The sequence below is a fragment of the Oncorhynchus gorbuscha genome, linkage group LG14 (genome assembly GCF_021184085.1).
Source record: "Oncorhynchus gorbuscha isolate QuinsamMale2020 ecotype Even-year linkage group LG14, OgorEven_v1.0, whole genome shotgun sequence".
Classification (NCBI taxonomy): Eukaryota; Metazoa; Chordata; class Actinopteri; order Salmoniformes; family Salmonidae; genus Oncorhynchus; species Oncorhynchus gorbuscha.
Window position 1 is genome coordinate 7,710,834 of NC_060186.1, and position 26,091 is coordinate 7,736,924.

At 44.4% G+C, this 26,091-nt stretch overlaps 1 protein-coding gene across 1 annotated transcript in view; it reads right to left on the bottom strand.

The window, feature by feature from the left end:
* Positions 1 to 379: 379 nt before the first annotated feature.
* wnt5b (wingless-type MMTV integration site family, member 5b) overlaps positions 380 to 26,091 on the bottom strand; it is a 180,204-nt gene continuing 154,492 nt past the window's right edge. The window contains exon 4 of the mRNA XM_046296868.1: positions 380 to 856. Within this exon, the coding sequence (XP_046152824.1) occupies positions 398 to 856 (459 nt within the window). The 3' untranslated portion in view covers positions 380 to 397. The remainder of the gene's footprint in view (positions 857 to 26,091) is intronic.

The window sequence follows — 26,091 nt, forward strand, 5'->3', positions numbered from 1 at the left end:
CCCCATCGTCCAGACTCCCTCCCTTCCCCATCGTCCAGACTCCCTCTCTTCCCCATCGTCCAGACTCCCTCTCTTCCCCGTCGTCCAGTCTCCCTCTCTTCCCCATCGTCCAGACTCCCTCTCTTCCCCATCGTCCAGACTCCCTCCCTTCCCCATGTGGAACTGTCCGTCCATCCATCGTCCAGACTCCCTCCCTGCCCCATCGTCCAGACTCCCTCCCTTCCCCATGTGGAACTGTCCGTCCATCCATCGTCCAGACTCCCTCCCTTCCCCATCGTCCAGACTCCCTCCCTTCCCCATCGTCCAGACCCCCTCCTTTCCCCATGTGGAACTGTCCGTCCATCCATCGTCCAGACCCCCTCCCTTCCCCATCGTCCAGACCCCCTCCCTTCCTTCGCTACTTGCAGACAAACTGATCCACCAGTGAAGTGCACCTCTTACACTTGACATAACAACACCAGTGAAACTTGCAGTGACATCTCTCATGCTTATAGGTCTTGAACTGGTCGTATCCTCTCCCGCAGCACATGAGTTCACAGCCATCCATCCCCTCCGACGTCTTGTTACAGAGTCTCCCCAGGGTTCCCATAGAGCCGGTGGTGTCGTTCTTCAGACAGTAGTCTGGGCTCTGGTCGGTGTAGACCAGATCCTCGGGGGTCGGGACGTTGAAGCGTTTATCTACCTGCTCCAGTTTCCCTTTGCGTCCGATGCGCATGGCGGCGGCGCTGTCGTACTTCTCCTTCAGGAACTCCCCGACGCGCCGGAAGTCTGCCAGCTGGAGCCAGCATGTCTTCAGGCTACAGGAGCCGGACACGCCGTGACACTTACACGCCACGTTGGCCAGGTTATACACCGACTGGGAGAGGAGAGAGAGGGAGATTAGGAATGGTCTAACAATACTTCTAATACAAAATGACACAGGAAGAGCTTGAACACTCTTCATTAACATAAGTGTTTTTCCCTTCCTGACACTTATTAAGCATTCTGACTGTGTGGAGTTTGGTTGCTTTCTGGGAGATTGATGCGACACAGCTGCCCTCTAGTGGTTGAATTAAAACATTACATCCCTGAGAGTGCCTCTTCCTCCTAACACAGCAGAGCACTGCCAGAGAGAGAGAGAGAGCCCCAGGGTGTTTCACTTTACACTCTCTTGTCTAACAGAGAGGCAGCCAGGGGGAGTGTTTTGGGAAACAATGGGGGGGGGGGCTGGAGAATGGAGAATGGCCATTCGGTCCTAAACTACATAACAAACCTTTAGTTTAGTGGACTGAAAGCTTCCCGCTGATCTACACAGAGAAGCTTCCAGCTGGTTCAATACCACAACCTAAACTAAACAAACAGTTGACTTTAAAATAACACACAGAACCAGCAGAGGAAATGTACTTATTGTCCAAACTAGTCAGACAATTCCACACTGTACATATAGACGTTGGGATCAAGGTGAAGGTGGGGAGAGAGTTCAAACAGTCACTGACCATTAGATACGGCCCTTAGAGGACATGTCTGAAGCACAAGACACACGTACACACACAATACACACACACACACAATACACACACACACATAACACACACACACACACACACACACACACACACACACACACACACACACACACACACACACACACACACACACACACACACACACACACACACACACACACACACACACACACACACACACAGTGTGGAAAACAGAGAGGACGACTGGTGATATTAAACTAGTGGAAAACAGAGAGGACGACTGGTGATATTAAACTAGTGGAAAACAGAGAGGACGACTGGTGATATTAAACTAGTGGAAAACAGAGAGGACGACTGGTGATATTAAACTAGTGGAAAACAGAGAGGACGACTGGTGATATTAAACTAGTGGAAAACAGAGAGGATGACTGGTGATATTAAACTAGTGGAAAACAGAGAGGACGACTGGTGATATTAAACTAGTGGAAAACAGAGAGGACGACTGGTGATATTAAACTAGTGGAAAACAGAGAGGATGACTGGTGATATTAAACTAGTGGAAAACAGAGAGGATGCCTGGTGATATTAAACAGAGAGGATGACTGGTGATATTAAACTAGGATGACTGGTGATATTAAACTAGTGGAAAACAGAGAGGATGACTGGTGATATTAAACTAGTGGAAAACAGAGAGGATGACTGGTGATATTAAACTAGGATGACTGGTGATATTAAACTAGTGGAAAACAGAGAGGACGACTGGTGATATTAAACAAGGATGACTGGTGATATTAAACTAGTAGAAAACAGAGAGGATGACTGGTGATATTAAACTAGTGGAAAACAGAGAGGATGACTGGTGATATTAAACTAGTGGAAAACAGAGAGGATGACTGGTGATATTAAACTAGGATGACTGGTGATATTAAACTAGTGGAAAACAGAGAGGATGACTGGTGATATTAAACAGAGAGGATGACTGGTGATATTAAACTAGTAGAAAACAGAGAGGATGACTGGTGATATTAAACTAGTGGAAAACAGAGAGGATGACTGGTGATATTAAACTAGTGGAAAACAGAGAGGATGACTGGTGATATTAAACTAGGATGACTGGTGATATTAAACTAGTGGAAAACAGAGAGGATGACTGGTGATATTAAACTAGGATGACTGGTGATATTAAACTAGTGGAAAACAGAGAGGATGACTGGTGATATTAAACTAGTGGAAAACAGAGAGGATGACTGGTGATATTAAACTAGTGGAAAACAGAGAGGATGACTGGTGATATTAAACTAGTGGAAAACAGAGAGGATGACTGGTGATATTAAACTAGTGGAAAACAGAGAGGATGACTGGTGATATTAAACTAGGATGACTGGTGATATTAAACTAGGATGACTGGTGATATTAAACTAGTGGAAAACAGAGAGGACGACTGGTGATATTAAACTAGTGGAAAACAGAGAGGACGACTGGTGATATTAAACTAGTGGAAAACAGAGAGGATGACTGGTGATATTAAACTAGTGGAAAACAGAGAGGACGACTGGTGATATTAAACTAGTGGAAAACAGAGAGGATGACTGGTGATATTAAACTAGTGGAAAACAGTGGAAAACAGAGGATGACTGGTGATATTAAACTAGTGGAAAACAGAGAGGATGACTGGTGATATTAAACTAGTGGAAAACAGAGAGGATGACTGGTGATATTAAACTAGTGGAAAACAGAGAGGATGACTGGTGATAAATTAAACAGATGACTGGTGGATGACTGGTGATATTAAACAGAGAGGATGACTGGTGATATTAAACAGAGAGGATGACTGGTGATATTAAACTAGGATGACTGGTGATATTAAACTAGTGGATGACTGGTGATATTAAACTAGTGGAAAACAGAGAGGACGACTGGTGATATTAAACTAGTGGAAAACAGAGAGGATGACTGGTGATATTAAACTAGGATGACTGGTGATATTAAACTAGGATGACTGGTGATATTAAACAGAGAGGATGACTGGTGATATTAAACTAGGATGACTGGTGATATTAAACTAGTGGAAAACAGAGAGGATGACTGGTGATATTAAACTAGTGGAAAACAGAGAGGATGACTGGTGATATTAAACTAGTGGAAAACAGAGAGGATGACTGGTGATATTAAACTAGTGGAAAACAGAGAGGACGACTGGTGATATTAAACTAGTGGAAAACAGAGAGGATGACTGGTGATATTAAACTAGTGGAAAACAGAGAGGATGACTGGTGATATTAAACTAGTGGAAAACAGAGAGGATGACTGGTGATATTAAACTAGTGGAAAACAGAGAGGATGACTGGTGATATTAAACTAGTGGAAAACAGTGGAAAACAGAGAGGATGACTGGTGATATTAAACTGGAAAACAGAGAGGATGACTGGTGATATTAAACAGAGAGGATGACTGGTGATATTAAACTAGGATGACTGGTGATATTAAACAGAGAGGATGACTGGTGATATTAAACTAGGATGACTGGTGATATTAAACTAGTGGAAAACAGAGAGGATGACTGGTGATATTAAACTAGGATGACTGGTGATATTAAACTAGTGGAAAACAGAGATGATGACTGGTGATATTAAACTAGGATGACTGGTGATATTAAACAGAGAGGATGACTGGTGATATTAAACTAGGATGACTGGTGATATTAAACTAGTGGAAAACAGAGAGGATGACTGGTGATATTAAACTAGGATGACTGGTGATATTAAACAGAGAGGATGACTGGTGATATTAAACTAGTGGAAAACAGAGAGGATGACTGGTGATATTAAACTAGGATGACTGGTGATATTAAACTAGTGGAAAACAGAGAGGATGACTGGTGATATTAAACTAGGATGACTGGTGATATTAAACAGAGAGGATGACTGGTGATATTAAACTAGGATGACTGGTGATATTAAACTAGTGGAAAACAGAGAGGATGACTGGTGATATTAAACTAGGATGACTGGTGATATTAAACAGAGAGGATGACTGGTGATATTAAACAGAGAGGATGACTGGTGATATTAAACTAGTGGAAAACAGAGAGGATGACTGGTGATATTAAACTAGTGGAAAACAGAGAGGATGACTGGTGATATTAAACTAGTGGAAAACAGAGAGGATGACTGGTGATATTAAACTAGTGGAAAACAGAGAGGATGACTGGTGATATTAAACTAGGATGACTGGTGATATTAAACTAGTGGAAAACAGATGACTGGTGATATTAAACAAGGATGACTGGTGATATTAAACTAGTAGAAAACAGAGAGGATGACTGGTGATATTAAACTAGTGGAAAACAGAGAGGATGACTGGTGATATTAAACTAGTGGAAAACAGAGAGGATGACTGGTGATATTAAACTAGGATGACTGGTGATATTAAACTAGTGGAAATTAAACAGAGAGGATGACTGGTGATATTAAACTAGAGGATGACTGGAAAACAGAGAGGATGACTGGTGATATTAAACTAGTGGAAAACAGAGAGGACGACTGGTGATATTAAACTAGTGGAAAACAGAGAGGATGACTGGTGATATTAAACTAGTGGAAAACAGAGAGGATGACTGGTGATATTAAACAGAGAGGATGACTGGTGATATTAAACTAGTGGAAAACAGAGAGATGATGACTGGTGATATTAAACAGAGAGGATGACTGGAAAACAGAGAGGATGACTGGTGATATTAAACTAGTGGAAAACAGAGAGGATGACTGGTGATATTAAACTAGGATGACTGGTGATATTAAACTAGTGGAAAACAGAGAGGATGACTGGTGATATTAAACTAGGATGACTGGTGATATTAAACTAGTGGAAAACAGAGAGGATGACTGGTGATATTAAACTAGTGGAAAACAGAGAGGATGACTGGTGATATTAAACTAGTGGAAAACAGAGAGGATGACTGGTGATATTAAACTAGTGGAAAACAGAGAGGATGACTGGTGATATTAAACTAGGATGACTGGTGATATTAAACTAGTGGAAAACAGAGATGACTGGTGATATTAAACTGGTGATATTAAACTAGTGGAAAACAGAGAGGATGACTGGTGATATTAAACTAGTGGAAAACAGAGAGGATGACTGGTGATATTAAACTAGTGGAAAACAGGATGACTGGTGATATTAAACTAGTGGAAAACAGAGAGGATGACTGGTGATATTAAACTAGTGGAAAACAGAGAGGATGACTGGTGATATTAAACTAGTGGAAAACAGAGAGGATGACTGGTGATATTAAACTAGTGGAAAACAGAGAGGATGACTGGTGATATTAAACTAGTGGAAAACAGAGAGGATGACTGGTGATATTAAACTAGTGGAAAACAGAGAGGATGACTGGTGATATTAAACTAGTGGAAAACAGAGAGGATGACTGGTGATATTAAACTAGGATGACTGGTGATATTAAACAGAGAGGATGACTGGTGATATTAAACAGAGAGGATGACTGGTGATATTAAACAGAGAGGATGACTGGTGATAAACAGAGAGGATGACTGGTGATATTAAACTAGTGGAAAACAGAGAGGATGACTGGTGATAAAAAACAGAGAGGATGACTGGTGATATTAAACTAGAAAACAGAGAGGATGACTGGTGATATTAAACTAGGATGACTGGTGATATTAAACAGAGAGGATGACTGGTGATATTAAACTAGGATGACTGGTGATATTAAACTAGTGGAAAACAGAGAGGATGACTGGTGATATTAAACTAGTGGAAAACAGAGAGGATGACTGGTGATATTAAACTAGTGGAAAACAGGATGACTGGTGATATTAAACTAGTGGAAAACAGAGAGGATGACTGGTGATATTAAACTAGTGGAAAACAGAGAGGATGACTGGTGATATTAAACTAGTGGAAAACAGAGAGGATGACTGGTGATATTAAACTAGTGGAAAACAGAGAGGATGACTGGTGATATTAAACTAGTGGAAAACAGAGAGGATGACTGGTGATATTAAACTAGTGGAAAACAGAGAGGATGACTGGTGATATTAAACTGGAAAACAGAGAGGATGACTGGTGATATTAAACTAGTGGAAAACAGAGGGGATGACTGGTGATATTAAACTAGTGGAAAACAGAGAGGATGACTGGTGATATTAAACTAGGATGACTGGTGATATTAAACAGAGAGGATGACTGGTGATATTAAACTAGGATGACTGGTGATATTAAACTAGTGGAAAACAGAGAGGATGACTGGTGATATTAAACTAGGATGACTGGTGATATTAAACTAGTGGAAAACAGAGATGATGACTGGTGATATTAAACTAGGATGACTGGTGATATTAAACAGAGAGGATGACTGGTGATATTAAACTAGGATGACTGGTGATATTAAACTAGTGGAAAACAGAGAGGATGACTGGTGATATTAAACTAGGATGACTGGTGATATTAAACAGAGAGGATGACTGGTGATATTAAACTAGTGGAAAACAGAGAGGATGACTGGTGATATTAAACTAGGATGACTGGTGATATTAAACTAGTGGAAAACAGAGAGGATGACTGGTGATATTAAACTAGGATGACTGGTGATATTAAACAGAGAGGATGACTGGTGATATTAAACTAGGATGACTGGTGATATTAAACTAGTGGAAAACAGAGAGGATGACTGGTGATATTAAACTAGGATGACTGGTGATATTAAACAGAGAGGATGACTGGTGATATTAAACAGAGAGGATGACTGGTGATATTAAACTAGGATGACTGGTGATATTAAACTAGTGGAAAACAGAGAGGATGACTGGTGATATTAAACTAGTGGAAAACAGAGAGGATGACTGGTGATATTAAACTAGTGGAAAACAGAGAGGATGACTGGTGATATTAAACTAGGATGACTGGTGATATTAAACTAGTGGAAAACAGAGAGGACGACTGGTGATATTAAACAAGGATGACTGGTGATATTAAACTAGTAGAAAACAGAGAGGATGACTGGTGATATTAAACTAGTGGAAAACAGAGAGGATGACTGGTGATATTAAACTAGTGGAAAACAGAGAGGATGACTGGTGATATTAAACTAGGATGACTGGTGATATTAAACTAGTGGAAAACAGAGAGGATGACTGGTGATATTAAACAGAGAGGACAACTGGTGATATTAAACTAGTGGAAAACAGAGAGGATGACTGGTGATATTAAACTAGTGGAAAACAGAGAGGATGACTGGTGATATTAAACTAGTGGAAAACAGAGAGGATGACTGGTGATATTAAACTAGTGGAAAACAGAGAGGATGACTGGTGATATTAAACTAGTGGAAAACAGAGAGGATGACTGGTGATATTAAACTAGTGGAAAACAGAGAGGATGACTGGTGATATTAAACTAGTGGAAAACAGAGAGGATGACTGGTGATATTAAACTAGTGGAAAACAGAGAGGATGACTGGTGATATTAAACAGAGAGGATGACTGGTGATATTAAACAGAGAGGATGACTGGTGATATTAAACTAGGATGACTGGTGATATTAAACTAGTGGAAAACAGAGAGGATGACTGGTGATATTAAACTAGTGGAAAACAGAGAGGATGACTGGTGATATTAAACAGAGAGGATGACTGGTGATATTAAACAGAGAGGATGACTGGTGATATTAAACAGAGAGGATGACTGGTGATATTAAACTAGTGGAAAACAGAGAGAGGATATTAAATGACTGGTGATATTAAACTAGAGAGGATGACTGGTGATATTAAACTAGTGGAAAACAGAGAGGAAACAGAGAGGATGACTGGTGATATTAAACTAGTGGAAAACAGAGAGGATGACTGGTGATATTAAACTAGTGGAAAACAGAGAGGATGACTGGTGATATTAAACTAGTGGAAAACAGACTGGTGATATTAAACTAGGAGAGAGGATGACTGGTGATATTAAACTAGTGGAAAACAGAGAGGATGACTGGTGATATTAAACTAGTGGAAAACAGAGAGGATGACTGGTGATATTAAACTAGTGGAAAACAGAGAGGATGACTGGTGATATTAAACTAGTGGAAAACAGAGAGGATGACTGGTGATATTAAACTAGTGGAAAACAGAGAGGATGACTGGTGATATTAAACTAGTGGAAAACAGAGAGGATGACTGGTGATATTAAACTAGGATGACTGGTGATATTAAACAGAGAGGATGACTGGTGATATTTAGGATGACTGGTGATATTAAACTAGTGGAAAACAGAGAGGATGACTGGTGATATTAAACTAGGATGACTGGTGATATTAAACTAGTGGAAAACAGAGATGATGACTGGTGATATTAAACTAGGATGACTGGTGATATTAAACAGAGAGGATGACTGGTGATATTAAACTAGGATGACTGGTGATATTAAACTAGTGGAAAACAGAGAGGATGACTGGTGATATTAAACTAGGATGACTGGTGATATTAAACAGAGAGGATGACTGGTGATATTAAACTAGTGGAAAACAGAGAGGATGACTGGTGATATTAAACTAGGATGACTGGTGATATTAAACTAGTGGAAAACAGAGAGGATGACTGGTGATATTAAACTAGGATGACTGGTGATATTAAACAGAGAGGATGACTGGTGATATTAAACTAGGATGACTGGTGATATTAAACTAGTGGAAAACAGAGAGGATGACTGGTGATATTAAACTAGGATGACTGGTGATATTAAACAGAGAGGATGACTGGTGATATTAAACAGAGAGGATGACTGGTGATATTAAACTAGGATGACTGGTGATATTAAACTAGTGGAAAACAGAGAGGATGACTGGTGACATTAAACAGAGAGGATGACTGGTGATATTAAACTAGTGGAAAACAGAGAGGATGACTGGTGATATTAAACTAGTGGAAAACAGAGAGGATGACTGGTGATATTAAACTAGGATGACTGGTGATATTAAACTAGTGGAAAACAGAGAGGACGACTGGTGATATTAAACAAGGATGACTGGTGATATTAAACTAGTAGAAAACAGAGAGGATGACTGGTGATATTAAACTAGTGGAAAACAGAGAGGATGACTGGTGATATTAAACTAGTGGAAAACAGAGAGGATGACTGGTGATATTAAACTAGGATGACTGGTGATATTAAACTAGTGGAAAACAGAGAGGATGACTGGTGATATTAAACAGAGAGGACAACTGGTGATATTAAACTAGTGGAAAACAGAGAGGATGACTGGTGATATTAAACTAGTGGAAAACAGAGAGGACGACTGGTGATATTAAACTAGTGGAAAACAGAGAGGACGACTGGTGATATTAAACTAGTGGAAAACAGAGAGGACGACTGGTGATATTAAACTAGTGGAAAACAGAGAGGATGACTGGTGATATTAAACTAGTGGAAAACAGAGAGGACGACTGGTGATATTAAACTAGTGGAAAACAGAGAGGATGACTGGTGATATTAAACTAGTGGAAAACAGAGAGGATGACTGGTGATATTAAACTAGTGGAAAACAGAGAGGATGACTGGTGATATTAAACTAGTGGAAAACAGAGAGGATGACTGGTGATATTAAACTAGTGGAAAACAGAGAGGATGACTGGTGATATTAAACAGAGAGGATGACTGGTGATATTAAACAGAGAGGATGACTGGTGATATTAAACTAGGATGACTGGTGATATTAAACTAGTGGAAAACAGAGAGGATGACTGGTGATATTAAACTAGTGGAAAACAGAGAGGACGACTGGTGATATTAAACAGAGAGGATGACTGGTGATATTAAACAGAGAGGATGACTGGTGATATTAAACAGAGAGGATGACTGGTGATATTAAACTAGTGGAAAACAGAGAGGACGACTGGTGATATTAAACAGAGAGGATGACTGGTGATATTAAACTAGTGGAAAACAGAGAGGACGACTGGTGATATTAAACAGAGAGGATGACTGGTGACATTAAACTAGTGGAAAACAGAGAGGATGACTGGTGATATTAAACTAGTGGAAAACAGAGAGGATGACTGGTGATATTAAACTAGTGGAAAACAGAGAGGACGACTGGTGATATTAAACTAGTGGAAAACAGAGAGGATGACTGGTGATATTAAACTAGTGGAAAACAGAGGAAACACAAAGGGTGTAGCAGCCGCCTGCTGGGACTGGAGGACTGGAGGACAGGACTGGAGGACTGGAGGACAGGAGGACTGGAGGACAGGAGGACTGGAGGACAGGAGGACTGGAGGACAGGAGGACAGGAGGACTGGAGGACTGGAGGACAGGAGGACAGGAGGACTGGAGGACAGGAGGACTGGAGGACTGGAGGACTGGAGGACAGGAGGACTGGAGGACAGGAGGACTGGAGGACTGGAGGACAGGAGGACAGGAGGACAGGAGGACTGGAGGACTGAACGGTTGTCACACACACGCTCACATGCCTGATGACGTGTGTTCAGAAACGTGTCCATGTGAACCAAATGTCCGACACAAAAGCAAAGCTTATGAATAAAAGCCAGAGACACAGAGGCTCCTCAAGTGAGAAAGAGAAAGGGACAGAGGAGTGAGAGAGAAAAAGAGAGGAGAGGAGAGGAGAGGAGTGAGGGATAGAGGGAGTGGGGGACTATTTAGAGGTCTTTGTGTCTGTGCAGTGTCCTGTGGGCCCAATGACCTTAACCACTGGGCATGATGACATCAAAGCACCCCTTCATCACTCATTTTTGCTCTGTTTTGCTCTTTCTCTCTCTCTCCTTTCTCTTTCCCTCTCTCCCTTTCTCTTTCCCTCCCTCTCTTTTGCTGTCTCCCTCCTCTCATTCTCTCTCTCTCCATATAGCTTCCCTCCATATAGCTTCCCTCCATATAGCTTCTCCATATAGCTTCCTCCATATAGCTTCCCTCCTTCTCCTCCATATAGCTTCTCTCCATATAGCTTCCCTCCATATAGCTTCCCTCCATGCTTCTCTATAGCTTCCCTCCATATAGCTTCCCTCCATATAGCTTCCCTGCATATAGCTTCCCTCCATATAGCTTCCCTCCATGTAGCTTCCCTCCATATAGCTTCCTCCATATAGCTTCCATATAGCCTCCATATAGCTTCTCTCCATAGCTTCCCTCCATAGCTTCCTCCATATAGCTTCCCTCCATATAGCTTCCCTCCATATAGCTTCCTCCATATAGCTTCCCTCCATATAGCTTCCCTCCATATAGCTTCCCTCCATATAGCTTCCCTCCATATAGCTTCTCTCCATATAGCTTCTCTCCATATAGCTTCCTCCATATAGCTTCCTCCATATAGCTTCCCTCCATATAGCTTCTCCTCCATATAGCTTCCCTCCATATAGCTTCCCTCCATATAGCTTCCTCCATATAGCTTCCTCCATATAGCTTCCCTTAGCCCTCCATATAGCTTCCCTCCATATAGCTTCCCTCCATATAGCTTCTCTCCATATAGCTTCTCTCCATTATTTTGTAAAGGAAGAGGTGGAGCACAGAAATACCTCTGCCCCCCCCCCACTTTCTCTATAGGCAGCTGTTGACACCCCCTCTGCATACCTGTTTGTTTACCCAGAGACAGAGAGAGAGATACCTGATACCTTTCTAACACCTTTCCCCCAAACAGCCTGTCGACTCCCACACCTGGATGACTGTGCACCTGCAAATCCAGGTTCTCTCTCTGGTATCCTAAAACTGAACTGGTCATTACATTCTAATCCACAAGGGGGCGATAACTCCCATTCATACTTGTGTCTTCACTACTTGAGGCTTTCCAAGGCTACTAACTCAACACAAAGTGTAACATAAATCCTTCTCACCCTTTTGTCATCATGGCTTTGTATACGGCTTATGGCAAATTGGCGTCAAAAGTAGATTATTTTTTTTAGCATTTTAGCTAACCCTTTTCCTAACCTTGACCTAATTATCCTAACCTGCTACGTTAATTGTCATAACCTGCTATGTAAGTTCTCCTAACCTGCTACGTAAGTTCTCCTAACCTGCTACGTAAGTTATCCTAAGCTGCTACGTAAGTTATCCTAACCTGCTACGTAAGTTCTCCTAACCTGCTACGTAAGTTCTCCTAACCTGCTACGTAAGTTCTCCTAACCTGCTACGTAAGTTCTCCTAACCTGCTACGTAAGTTCTCCTAACCTGCTACGTAAGTTATCCTAACCTGCTACGTAAGTTCTCCTAAACTGCTACGTAAGTTCTCCTAACCTGCTACGTAAGTTCTCCTAACTTGCTACACTACGTAAGTTCTCCTAACCTGCTAAGTAAGTTCTCCTAACCTGCTACATAAGTTCTCCTAACCTGCTACATAAGTTCTCCTAACCTGCTACGTAAGTTCTCCTAACCTGCTACGTAAGTTCTCCTAACCTGCTACGTAAGTTCTCCTAACCTGCTACGTAAGTTATCCTAACCTGCTACGTAAGTTCTCCTAACCTGCTACGTAAGTTCTCCTAACCTGCTACGTAAGTTATCCTAACCTGCTACGTAAGTTCTCCTAACCTGCTACGTAAGTTCTCTTAACCTGCTACGTAAGTTCTCCTAACCTGCTACGTAAGTTATCCTAACCTGCTACGTAAGTTCTCCTAACCTGCTACGTAAGTTCTTCTAACCTGCTACGTAGGTTCTCCTAACCTGCTACGTAGGTTCTCCTAACCTGCTACGTAAGTTATCCTAACCTGCTACGCTACGTAAGTTCTCCTAACCTGCTACGTAAGTTCTCCTAACCTGCTATGTAAGTTATCCTAACCTGCTACGTAAGTTCTCCTAACGTGCTACTTAAGTTCTCCTAACCTGCTACGTAAGTTCTCCTAACCTGCTACGTAAGTTCTCCTAACCTGCTACGTAAGTTCTCCTAACCTGCTACATAAGTTCTCCTAACCTGCTACGTAAGTTCTCCTAACCTGCTACGTAAGTTCTCCTAACCTGCTACGCTACGTAGGTTCTCCTAACCTGCTACGTAAGTTCTCCTAACCTGCTACGTGCTTTTTACTCTTTGGCAAAATCTCTCAAAAGTAGATTTTTTTTTAGCATTTTAGCTCCAGTTCTTCTAACCTGCTACGTAGGTTCTCCTAACCTGCTACGTAAGTTATCCTAACCTGCTACGTAAGTTCTCCTAACCTGCTACGCTACGTAAGTTCTCCTAACCTGCTACGTAGGTTCTCCTAACCTGCTACGTAAGTTCTCCTAACCTGCCGTAAGTTCTCCTAACCTGCTACGTAAGTTCTCCTAACCTAAGTTCTCCTAACCTGCTACGTAAGTTCTCCTAACCTGCTACGTAAGTTCTCCTAACCTGCTACGTAAGTTCTCCTAACCTGCTACGTAAGTTCTCCTAACCTGCTACGCTACGTAAGTTCTCCTAACCTGCTACGTAAGTTCTCCTAACCTGCTACGTAAGTTCTCCTAACCTGCTACGTAAGTTCTTCTAACCTGCTACGTAGGTTCTCCTAACCTGCTACGTAGGTTCTCCTAACCTGCTACGTAAGTTATCCTAACCTGCTACGCTACGTAAGTTCTCCTAACCTGCTACGTAAGTTCTCCTAACCTGCTATGTAAGTTATCCTAACCTGCTACGTAAGTTCTCCTAACGTGCTACTTAAGTTCTCCTAACCTGCTACGTAAGTTCTCCTAACCTGCTACGTAAGTTCTCCTAACCTGCTACGTAAGTTCTCCTAACGTGCTACTTAAGTTCTCCTAACCTGCTACGTAAGTTCTCCTAACCTGCTACGTAAGTTATCCTAACCTGCTACGTAAGTTATCCTAACCTGCTACGTAAGTTATCCTAAACTGCTACGTAGGTTCTCCTAACCTGCTACGTAAGTTCTCCTAACCTGCTACGTAAGTTCTCCTAACCTGCTACGCTACGTAAGTTCTCCTAACCTGCTACGTAAATTCTCCTAACCTGCTACGTAGGTTCTCCTAACCTGCTACGTAAGTTCTCCTAACCTGCTACGTAAGTTCTTCTAACCTGCTACGTAGGTTCTCCTAACCTGCTACGTAAGTTCTCCTAACCTGCTACGCTACGTAAGTTCTCCTAACCTGCTACGTAAGTTCTCCTAACCTGCTATGTAAGTTATCCTAACCTGCTACGTAAGTTCTCCTAACGTGCTACTTAAGTTCTCCTAACCTGCTACGTAAGTTCTCCTAACCTGCTACGTAAGTTCTCCTAACCTGCTACGTAAGTTCTCCTAACCTGCTACGTAAGTTCTCCTAACCTGCTACGTAAGTTAACCCTAACCTAACCTGCTACATAAGTTCTCCTAACCTGCTACGTAAGTTCTCCTAACCTGCTACGTAAGTTCTCCTAACCTGCTACGCTACGTAAGTTCTCCTAACCTGCTACGTAGGTTCTCCTAACCTGCTACGTAAGTTCTCCTAACCTGCTACGTAAGTTCTTCTAACCTGCTACGTAGGTTCTCCTAACCTGCTACGTAAGTTCTCCTAACCTGCTACGTAAGTTCTCCTAACCTGCTACGTAAGTTCTCCTAACCTGCTACGCTACGTAAGTTCTCCTAACCTGCTACGTAGGTTCTCCTAACCTGCTACGTAAGTTCTCCTAACCCTGCTACGTAAGTTCTCCTAACCTGCTACGTAAGTTCTCCTAACCTGCTACGTAAGTTATCCTAAACTGCTACGTAGGTTCTCCTAACCTGCTACGTAAGTTCTCCTAACCTGCTACGTAAGTTCTCCTAACCTGCTACGCTACGTAAGTTCTCCTAACCTGCTACGTAAATTCTCCTAACCTGCTACGTAAGTTCTCCTAACCTGCTACATAAGTTCTCCTAACCTGCTACGCTACGTAAGTTCTCCTAACCTGCTACGTAAGTTCTCCTAACCTGCTACACTACGTAAGTTCTCCTAACCTGCTACGTAAGTTCTCCTAACCTGCTACGCTACGTAAGTTCTTCTAACCTGCTACGTAAGTTCTCCTAACCTGCTACGTAAGTTCTCCTAACCTGCTACGTAAGTTCTCCTAACCTGCTACGCTACGTAAGTTCTCCTAACCTGCTACGTAGGTTCTCCTAACCTGCTACGTAAGTTCTCCTAACCTGCTACGTAAGTTCTTCTAACCTGCTACGTAGGTTCTCCTAACCTGCTACGTAGGTTCTCCTAACCTGCTACGTAAGTTATCCTAACCTGCTACGCTACGTAAGTTCTCCTAACCTGCTACGTAAGTTCTCCTAACCTGCTATGTAAGTTCTCCTAACCTGCTACGTAAGTTCTCCTAACGTGCTACTTAAGTTCTCCTAACCTGCTACGTAAGTTCTCCTAACCTGCTACGTAAGTTCTCCTAACCTGCTACGTAAGTTCTCCTAACCTGCTACGTAAGTTCTCCTAACCTGCTACGTAAGTTCTCCTAACCTGCTACGCAAGTTCTCCTAACCTGCTACGTAAGTTCTCCTAACCTGCTACATAAGTTCTCCTAACCTGCTACGTAAGTTCTCCTAACCTGCTACGTAAGTTCTCCTAACCTGCTACGCTACGTAAGTTCTCCTAACCTGCTACGTAGGTTCTCCTAACCTGCTACGTAAGTTCTCCTAACCTGCTACGTAAGTTCTTCTAACCTGCTACATAGGTTCTCCTAACCTGCTACGTAAGTTCTCCTAACCTGCTACGTAAGTTCTCCTAACCTGCTACGTAAGTTCTCCTAACCTGCTACGCTACGTAAGTTCTCCTAACCTGCTACGTAGGTTCTCCTAACCTGCTACGTAAGTTCTCCTAACCTGCTACGTAAGTTCTCCTAACCTGCTACGTAAGTTCTCCTAACCTGCTACGTAAGTTCTCCTAACCTGCTACGCTACGTAAGTTCTCCTAACCTGCTACGTAGGTTCTCCTAACCTGCTACGTAAGTTCTCCTAACCTGCTACGTAAGTTCTTCTAACCTGCTACGTAGGTTCTCCTAACCTGCTACGTAAGTTCTCCTAACCTGCTACGCTACGTAAGCTCTCCTAACCTGCTACGTAAGTTCTCCTAACCTGCTACGTAAGTTATCCTAACCTGCTACGTAAGTTCTCCTAACGTGCTACTTAAGTTCTCCTAACCTGCTACGTAAGTTCTCCTAACCTGCTACGTAAGTTCTCCTAACCTGCTACGTAAGTTCTCCTAACCTGCTACGTAAGTTCTCCTAACCTGCTACGTAAGTTCTCCTAACCTGCTACATAAGTTCTCCTAACCTGCTACGTAAGTTCTCCTAACCTGCTACGTAAGTTCTCCTAACCTGCTACGCTACGTAAGTTCTCCTAACCTGCTACGTAGGTTCTCCTAACCTGCTATGTAAGTTCTCCTAACCTGCTACGTAAGTTCTTCTAACCTGCTACGTAGGTTCTCCTAACCTGCTACGTAAGTTCTCCTAACCTGCTACATAAGTTCTCCTAACCTGCTACGTAAGTTCTCCTAACCTGCTACGTAAGTTCTCCTAACCTGCTACGCTACGTAAGTTCTCCTAACCTGCTACGTAGGTTCTCCTAACCTGCTACGTAAGTTCTCCTAACCTGCTACGTAAGTTCTTCTAACCTGCTACGTAGGTTCTCCTAACCTGCTACGTAAGTTCTCCTAACCTGCTACGTAAGTTCTCCTAACCTGCTACGCTACGTAAGTTCTCCTAACCTGCTACGTAGGTTCTCCTAACCTGCTACGTAAGTTCTCCTAACCTGCTACGTAAGTTCTCCTAACCTGCTACGTAAGTTCTCCTAACCTGCTACGCTACGTAAGTTCTCCTAACCTGCTACGTAGGTTCTCCTAACCTGCTACGTAAGTTCTCCTAACCTGCTACGTAAGTTCTTCTAACCTGCTACGTAGGTTCTCCTAACCTGCTACGTAAGTTCTCCTAACCTGCTATGTAAGTTATCCTAACCTGCTACGTAAGTTCTCCTAACGTGCTACTTAAGTTCTCCTAACCTGCTACGTAAGTTCTCCTAACCTGCTACGTAAGTTCTCCTAACCTGCTACGTAAGTTCTCCTAACCTGCTACGTAAGTTCTCCTAACCTGCTACGTAAGTTCTCCTAACCTGCTACATAAGTTCTCCTAACCTGCTACGTAAGTTCTCCTAACCTGCTACGTAAGTTCTCCTAACCTGCTACGCTACGTAAGTTCTCCTAACCTGCTACGTAGGTTCTCCTAACCTGCTACGTAAGTTCTCCTAACCTGCTACGTAAGTTCTTCTAACCTGCTACGTAGGTTCTCCTAACCTGCTACGTAAGTTCTCCTAACTTGCTACGTAAGTTCTCCTAACCTGCTACGTAAGTTCTCCTAACCTGCTACGCTACGTAAGTTCTCCTAACCTGCTACGTAGGTTCTCCTAACCTGCTACGTAAGTTCTCCTAACCTGCTACGCTACGTAAGTTCTCCTAACCTGCTACGTAAGTTATCCTAACCTGCTACGTAAGTTATCCTAAACTACTACGTAGGTTCTCCTAACCTGCTACGTAAGTTCTCCTAACCTGCTACGTAAGTTCTCCTAACCTGCTACGCTACGTAAGTTCTCCTAACCTGCTACGTAAATTCTCCTAACCTGCTACGTAAGTTCTCCTAACCTGCTACATAAGTTCTCCTAACCTGCTACGCTACGTAAGTTCTCCTAACCTGCTACGTAAGTTCTCCTAACCTGCTACACTACGTAAGTTCTCCTAACCTGCTACGTAAGTTCTCCTAACCTGCTACGCTACGTAAGTTCTTCTAACCTGCTACGTAAGTTCTCCTAACCTGCTACGTAAGTTCTCCTAACCTGCTACGTAAGTTCTCCTAACCTGCTACGCTACGTAAGTTCTCCTAACCTGCTACGTAGGTTCTCCTAACCTGCTACGTAAGTTCTCCTAACCTGCTACGTAAGTTCTTCTAACCTGCTACGTAGGTTCTCCTAACCTGCTACGTAGGTTCTCCTAACCTGCTACGTAAGTTATCCTAACCTGCTACGCTACGTAAGTTCTCCTAACCTGCTACGTAAGTTCTCCTAACCTGCTATGTAAGTTATCCTAACCTGCTACGTAAGTTCTCCTATCGTGCTACTTAAGTTCTCCTAACCTGCTACGTAAGTTCTCCTAACCTGCTACGTAAGTTCTCCTAACCTGCTACGTAAGTTCTCCTAACCTGCTACGTAAGTTCTCCTAACCTGCTACGCAAGTTCTCCTAACCTGCTACGTAAGTTCTCCTAACCTGCTACATAAGTTCTCCTAACCTGCTACGTAAGTTCTCCTAACCTGCTACGTAAGTTCTCCTAACCTGCTACGCTACGTAAGTTCTCCTAACCTGCTACGTAGGTTCTCCTAACCTGCTACGTAAGTTCTCCTAACCTGCTACGTAAGTTCTTCTAACCTGCTACATAGGTTCTCCTAACCTGCTACGTAAGTTCTCCTAACCTGCTACGTAAGTTCTCCTAACCTGCTACGTAAGTTCTCCTAACCTGCTACGCTACGTAAGTTCTCCTAACCTGCTACGTAGGTTCTCCTAACCTGCTACGTAAGTTCTCCTAACCTGCTACGTAAGTTCTCCTAACCTGCTACGTAAGTTCTCCTAACCTGCTACGCTACGTAAGTTCTCCTAACCTGCTACGTAGGTTCTCCTAACCTGCTACGTAAGTTCTCCTAACCTGCTACGTAAGTTCTTCTAACCTGCTACGTAGGTTCTCCTAACCTGCTACGTAAGTTCTCCTAACCTGCTACGCTACGTAAGCTCTCCTAACCTGCTACGTAAGTTCTCCTAACCTGCTATGTAAGTTATCCTAACCTGCTACGTAAGTTCTCCTAACGTGCTACTTAAGTTCTCCTAACCTGCTACGTAAGTTCTCCTAACCTGCTACGTAAGTTCTCCTAACCTGCTACGTAAGTTCTCCTAACCTGCTACGTAAGTTCTCCTAACCTGCTACGTAAGTTCTCCTAACCTGCTACATAAGTTCTCCTAACCTGCTACGTAAGTTCTCCTAACCTGCTACGTAAGTTCTCCTAACCTGCTACGCTACGTAAGTTCTCCTAACCTGCTACGTAGGTTCTCCTAACCTGCTACGTAAGTTCTCCTAACCTGCTACGTAAGTTCTTCTAACCTGCTACGTAGGTTCTCCTAACCTGCTACGTAAGTTCTCCTAACTTGCTACGTAAGTTCTCCTAACCTGCTACGTAAGTTCTCCTAACCTGCTACGCTACGTAAGTTCTCCTAACCTGCTACGTAGGTTCTCCTAACCTGCTACGTAAGTTCTCCTAACCTGCTACGCTACGTAAGTTCTCCTAACCTGCTACGTAAGTTCTCCTAACCTGCTACGCTACGTAAGTTCTCCTAACCTGCTACGTAGGTTCTCCTAACCTGCTACGTAAGTTCTCCTAACCTGCTACGTAAGTTCTCCTAACCTGCTACGTAAGTTCTCCTAACCTGCTACGCTACGTAAGTTCTCCTAACCTGCTACGTAGGTTCTCCTAACCTGCTACGTAAGTTCTCCTAACCTGCTACGTAAGTTCTTCTAACCTGCTACGTAAGTTCTCCTAACCTGCTACGTAAGTTCTCCTAACGTGCTACTTAAGTTCTCCTAACCTGCTACGTAAGTTCTCCTAACCTGCTACGTAAGTTCTCCTAACCTGCTACGTAAGTTCTCCTAACCTGCTACGTAAGTTCTCCTAACCTGCTACGTAAGTTCTCCTAACCTGCTACGTAAGTTCTCCTAACGTGCTACGCAAGTTCTCCTAACCTGCTACGTAAGTTCTCCTAACCTGCTACGTAAGTTCTCCTAACCTGCTACGTAAGTTCTCCTAACCTGCTATGTAAGTTCTCCTAACCTGCTACGTAAGTTCTCCTAACCTGCTATGTAAGTTCTCCTAACCTGCTACGTAAGTTCTCCTAACCTGCTACGTAAGTTCTCCTAACCTGCTACGTAAGTTCTCCTAACCTGCTACATAAGTTCTCCTAACCTGCTACGTAAGTTCTCCTAACCTGCCATGTAAGTTATCCTAACCTGCTACGTAGGTTCTCCTAACCTGCTATGTAAGTTCTCCTAACCTGCTACGTAAAGTAAATTTTGATTAATTCTGACAATCAGCTGTATGCCTTTTAGCCAAAGTATTTTCTCACCCTGTCCCTCTCACCCCTCACCCCTCATACCACTCTGCACCCTGCAATCCAGGATATGACCCCTGACCTTTCTAGAACTCTGGAGCCTTCCACAGCATTCTATCCCCCATTACTCATAGTAAACTGGGTCAGAGTGGGTCTAACAGAAGGGTTCATAGGGGCCTTTCAGAAGCTCAACTTATCTTAGCAACTTATCTTAGCCACCCTTGTTATAAAAATATCCACTGAAGTAAAAACCTAAAGCCCTTACTGTACACCACCATATATGCAGACCTGGTTCAATGAGAAGCACATTGACTCCATTCTGGGCTTCCATTCTCCTCTTGACTGATGAGTTAATTGCAGGGTGTAACAGGTTATAAAGGTGTGTGTGTCAGGGAGGACTGTGTTGGTCATAGTGTCTCCTGTCCTCGTCTGTCCTTACGGCTGTTTAACCTGCTGGGTGCATCTACACTAGAGCTGACGTTACACGCACACACACACACACACCCGCAAACGCACGCGCACACACACACACGCACATGCACGCGCACGCACGCACGTACACACACGCACTTACGCACACATACACACGCGCACACACACACACACACACACACACACACACACACACACACACACACACACACACACACACACACACACACACACACACACACACACACACACACACACACACACACACACACACACACACACACACATAGTCATCCTTCCATGTCGGGGGCATGCTTCCCGGGTCAGGCATAATAGGGCCAGCTCAGACAGGGTGAAAGGTGGGAGATGGAGGGGTAAGTAAATAAACCCCCCAAAGGTGAAGAGATAACAGAGGGGAAAGAGGAGGGGGAGAAAGGGTAGAGAGGAGGGGGAGAGGAGGGGGGAGAAAGGGGGAGAAAGGGTAGAGAGGAGGGGGAGAAAGGGTAGAGAGGAGGGGGAGAGGAGGGGGAGAAAGGGGGAGAAAGGGTAGAGAGGAGGGGGAGAAAGGGTAGAGGGGGGAGGGGGAGAGGAGGGGGAGAGGAGGGGGAGAGAGGAGGGGGAGAGAAGGAGGGGAGAGGAGGGGGAGAGGAGGGGGAGAGGAGGGGGGGAGAAAGGGGGGAGAAAGGGGGAGAAAGGGGGAGAAAGGGTAGAGAGGAGGGGGAGAGGAGGGGGAGAAAGGGGGGACTATCAAGGAGTAAAAAAGAACAAGTGTTACCAGCAGAATAACATGGGTCATTCCAGTGACACGTTCAACGTCTCAAGATGACCGTTGTGATATTCAGCATCGCTTCTGAAGTCTCGTTTCTCACAGAGAGAGGGAAGTGGGACTGAAGTCTTGTTTCTCACAGAGAGAGTGAAGTGGGACTGAAGTCTTGTTTCTCACAGAGAGAGTGAAGTGGGACTGAAGTCTTGTTTCTCACAGAGAGAAGGGAAGTGGGACTGAAGTCTTGTTTCTCACAGAGAGAGGAAGTGGGACTGAAGTCTTGTTTCTCAGAGAGAGGGAAGTGGGACTGAAGTCTTGTTTCTCAGAGAAGGGAAGTGGGACTGAAGTCTTGTTTCTCACAGAGTGAAGGGAAGTGGGACTGAAGTCTTGTTTCTCACAGAGAGAAGGGAAGTGGGACTGAAGTCTTGTTTCTCACAGAGAGAAGGGAAGTGGGACTGAAGTCTTGTTTCTCACAGAGAGAAGGGAAGTGGGACTGAAGTCTTATTTCTCACAGAGAGAAGGGAAGTGGGACTGAAGTCTTGTTTCTCACAGAGAGAAGGGAAGTGGGACTGAAGTCTTGTTTCTCACAGAGAGAAGGGAAGTGGGACTGAAGTCTTGTTTCTCACAGAGTGAAGGGAAGAGAGAAGAGAAGGGAAGTGGGACTGAAGTCTTGTTTCTCACAGAGAGAAGGGAAGTGGGACTGAAGTCTTGTTTCTCACAGAGAGAAGGGAAGTGGGACTGAAGTCTTGTTTCTCACAGAGTGAAGGGAAGTGGGTCTTGTTTCTCACAGAGAGAAGGGAAGTGGGACTGAAGTGTTGTTTCTCACAGAGAGAGTGAAGTGGGACTGAAGTCTTGTTTCTCACAGAGAGAGTGAAGTGGGACTGAAGTCTTGTTTCTCACAGAGTGAAGGGAAGTGGGACTGAAAGGGAAGACTGAAGGGACTGAAGTCTTGTTTCTCACAGAGAGAGTGAAGTGGGACTGAAGTCTTGTTTCTCACAGAGTGAAGGGAAGTGGGACTGAAGTCTTGTTTCTCACAGAGAGAGTGAAGTGGGACTGAAGTCTTGTTTCTCACAGAGAAAATGGAAGTGGGACTGAAGTCTTGTTTCTCACAGAGTGAAGGGAAGTGGGACTGAAGTCTTGTTTCTCACAGAGAGAAGGGAAGTGGGACTGAAGTCTTGTTTCTCACAGAGAGAAGGGAAGTGGGACTGAAGTCTTGTTTCTCACAGAGTGAAGGGAAGTGGGACTGAAGTCTTGTTTCTCACAGAGAGAAGGGAAGTGGGACTGAAGTCTTGTTTCTCACAGAGAGAGTGAAGTGGGACTGAAGTCTCGTTTCTCACAGAGAGAGGGAAGTGGGACTGAAGTCTTGTTTCTCACAGAGAGAGTGAAGTGGGACTGAAGTCTTGTTTCTCACAGAGAGAGTGAAGTCTTGTTTCTCACAGAGAGAGTGAAGTGGGACTGAAGTCTTGTTTCTCACAGAGAGAAGGGAAGTGGGACTGAAGTCTTGTTTCTCACAGAGAGAGTGAAGTGGGACTGAAGTCTTGTTTCTCACAGAGAGAAGGGAAGTGGGACTGAAGTCTTGTTTCTCACAGAGTGAAGGGAAGTGGGACTGAAGTCTTGTTTCTCACAGAGAGAAGGGAAGTGGGACTGAAGTCTTGTTTCTCACAGAGAGAAGGGAAGTGGGACTGAAGTCTTGTTTCTCACAGAGAGAAGGGAAGTGGGACTGAAGTCTTATTTCTCACAGAGAGAAGGGAAGTGGGACTGGGACTGAAGTCTTGTTTCTCACAGAGAGAAGGGAAGTGGGACTGAAGTCTTGTTTCTCACAGAGAGAAGGGAAGTGGGACTGAAGTCTTGTTTCTCACAGAGAGAAGGGAAGTGGGACTGAAGTCTTGTTTCTCACAGAGAGAAGGGAAGTGGGACTGAAGTCTTGTTTCTCACAGAGAGAAGGGATGTGGGACTGAAGTCTTGTTTCTCACAGAGTGAAGGGAAGTGGGTCTTGTTTCTCACAGAGAGAAGGGAAGTGGGACTGAAGTGTTGTTTCTCACAGAGAGAGTGAAGTGGGACTGAAGTCTTGTTTCTCACAGAGTGAAGGGAAGTGGGACTGAAGTCTTGTTTCTCACAGAGAGAGTGAAGTGGGACTGAAGTCTTGTTTCTCACAGAGTGAAGGGAAGTGGGACTGAAGTCTTGTTTCTCACAGAGAGAGTGAAGTGGGACTGAAGTCTTGTTTCTCACAGAGAAAATGGAAGTGGGACTGAAGTCTTGTTTCTCACAGAGAGAGTGAAGTGGGACTGAAGTCTTGTTTCTCACAGAGAAAATGGAAGTGGGACTGAAGTCTTGTTTCTCACAGAGTGAAGGGAAGTGGGACTGAAGTCTTGTTTCTCACAGAGAGAAGGGAAGTGGGACTGAAGTCTTGTTTCTCACAGAGAGAAGGGAAGTGGGACTGAAGTCTTGTTTCTCACAGAGTGAAGGGAAGTGGGACTGAAGTCTTGTTTCTCACAGAGAGAAGGGAAGTGGGACTGAAGTCTTGTTTCTCACAGAGAGAAGGGAAGTGGGACTGAAGTCTTGTTTCTCACAGAGTGAAGGGAAGTGGGACTGAAGTCTTGTTTCTCACAGAGAGAAGGGAAGTGGGACTGAAGTCTTGTTTCTCACAGAGTGAAGGGAAGTGGGACTGAAGTCTTGTTTCTCACAGAGAGAAGGGAAGTGGGACTGAAGTCTTGTTTCTCACAGAGAGAAGGGAAGTGGGACTGAAGTCTTGTTTCTCACAGAGAGAAGGGAAGTGGGACTGAAGTCTTGTTTCTCACAGAGTGAAGGGACGTGGGTTAGGAGCTAGGGTTAGTTTTAGGGTTAGGAGCTAGGGTTAGTTTTAGGGTTAGGAGCTAAGGTTTAGGGTTAAGGTTAGGGTAAGGGTACAGGTTAGGGGTTAAGGAAAATAAGATTTTGAATGGGACTGATTTGTATGTCCCCACAAGGTCAGCTGCACAAGACTGTGTGTCAGACAGCGCCGCTCTGTTTTTGATGTGTGGCAGAGAGACACTGAGCCCACGAGACTGGAACGGTGAAACCTCCCTCACACACCCAGCTAGTGTCACTGTCTCCCCCGGTCTCCCCCCCATCTCCCCCTGTCTCCCCCTGTCTCTCCACGAGACTGGAACGGTGAAACCTCCCTCACACACCCAGCTAGTGTCACTGTCTCCCCCGGTCTCCCGAGACCGGTGAAACCTCCCTCACCCCCCATCTCCCCCTGTCTCTCCACGAGACTGGAACGGTGAAACCTCCCTCACACACCCAGCTAGTGTCACTGTCTCCCCTGGTCTCCCCCGTCTCACACACCCCGGTCTCCCCCCTGTCTCCCCCCATCATCTCCACGAGACTGGAACGGTGAAACCTCCCTCACACACCCAGCTAGTGTCACTGTCTCCCCGGTCTCCCCCCCCATCTCCCCCTGTCACCCCTGGTCTCCCCCCGTCTCTCCCCCATGTCTCCCCCTTGTCTCTCCCCATTTCTCTGCCACGGAGCCCAGACGGCTAAGAGGTCCATCAGGCTGTGACTTCCCAGATACGCCCCTGTCACTTCCACAAAAGGCCCTGGTCCCTCCCGGGCCCCTCCATCCCCTCCTCACTCCCTGGCCCCCGCTCCCTCCCTCCCGGCCCGTCCATGCAAGACAAATCCCTGGCAGGACAAGCCTGGCAGAACAGCCAGCTAGTTACTGAGAGAAGAGAGAGATTTCAGGGCAGAGAAAGGAAGTTAAAGAGACACCCGGGAGAACAGAGAGATGAGAACAGATGAATCAGACCGCACCCTGTTCACTCATCCCTCTCATCCCGTCTTCCGTCTGGGCCGGACGACAACAATAACACAGAGGAAAACCCTTGTCACTCAAACCTACTGAGCCCATAATCTTACATGGGGGGGGGGCTCTGTCAAAGTATCAGATACGGGTTGAGGCTCATTGGCCAGATTGCAAACCCAAAACCCTCTGAGCTAATGGATTAGATGTAATCTCCTCTATCCTTACCAAATGGTGCCCCCGTCACACACACACACATGGTTACATGAATGTGTCACACACCCAGTCACACACACCCACACACACACACACACACACACACACACACACACACACACACACACACACACACACACACACACACACACACACACACACACACACACACACACACACACACACACACACACACACACACACACACACACTTCTCTCATATACGGCCCCACAGGGACCCTCAGCAGCACCCTATTCTCCCCAGGCCTTTACCCCATGACCTCTGTGGAACTCTAAACACACAACACACACACACACACACACACACACACACACACACACACACACACACACACACA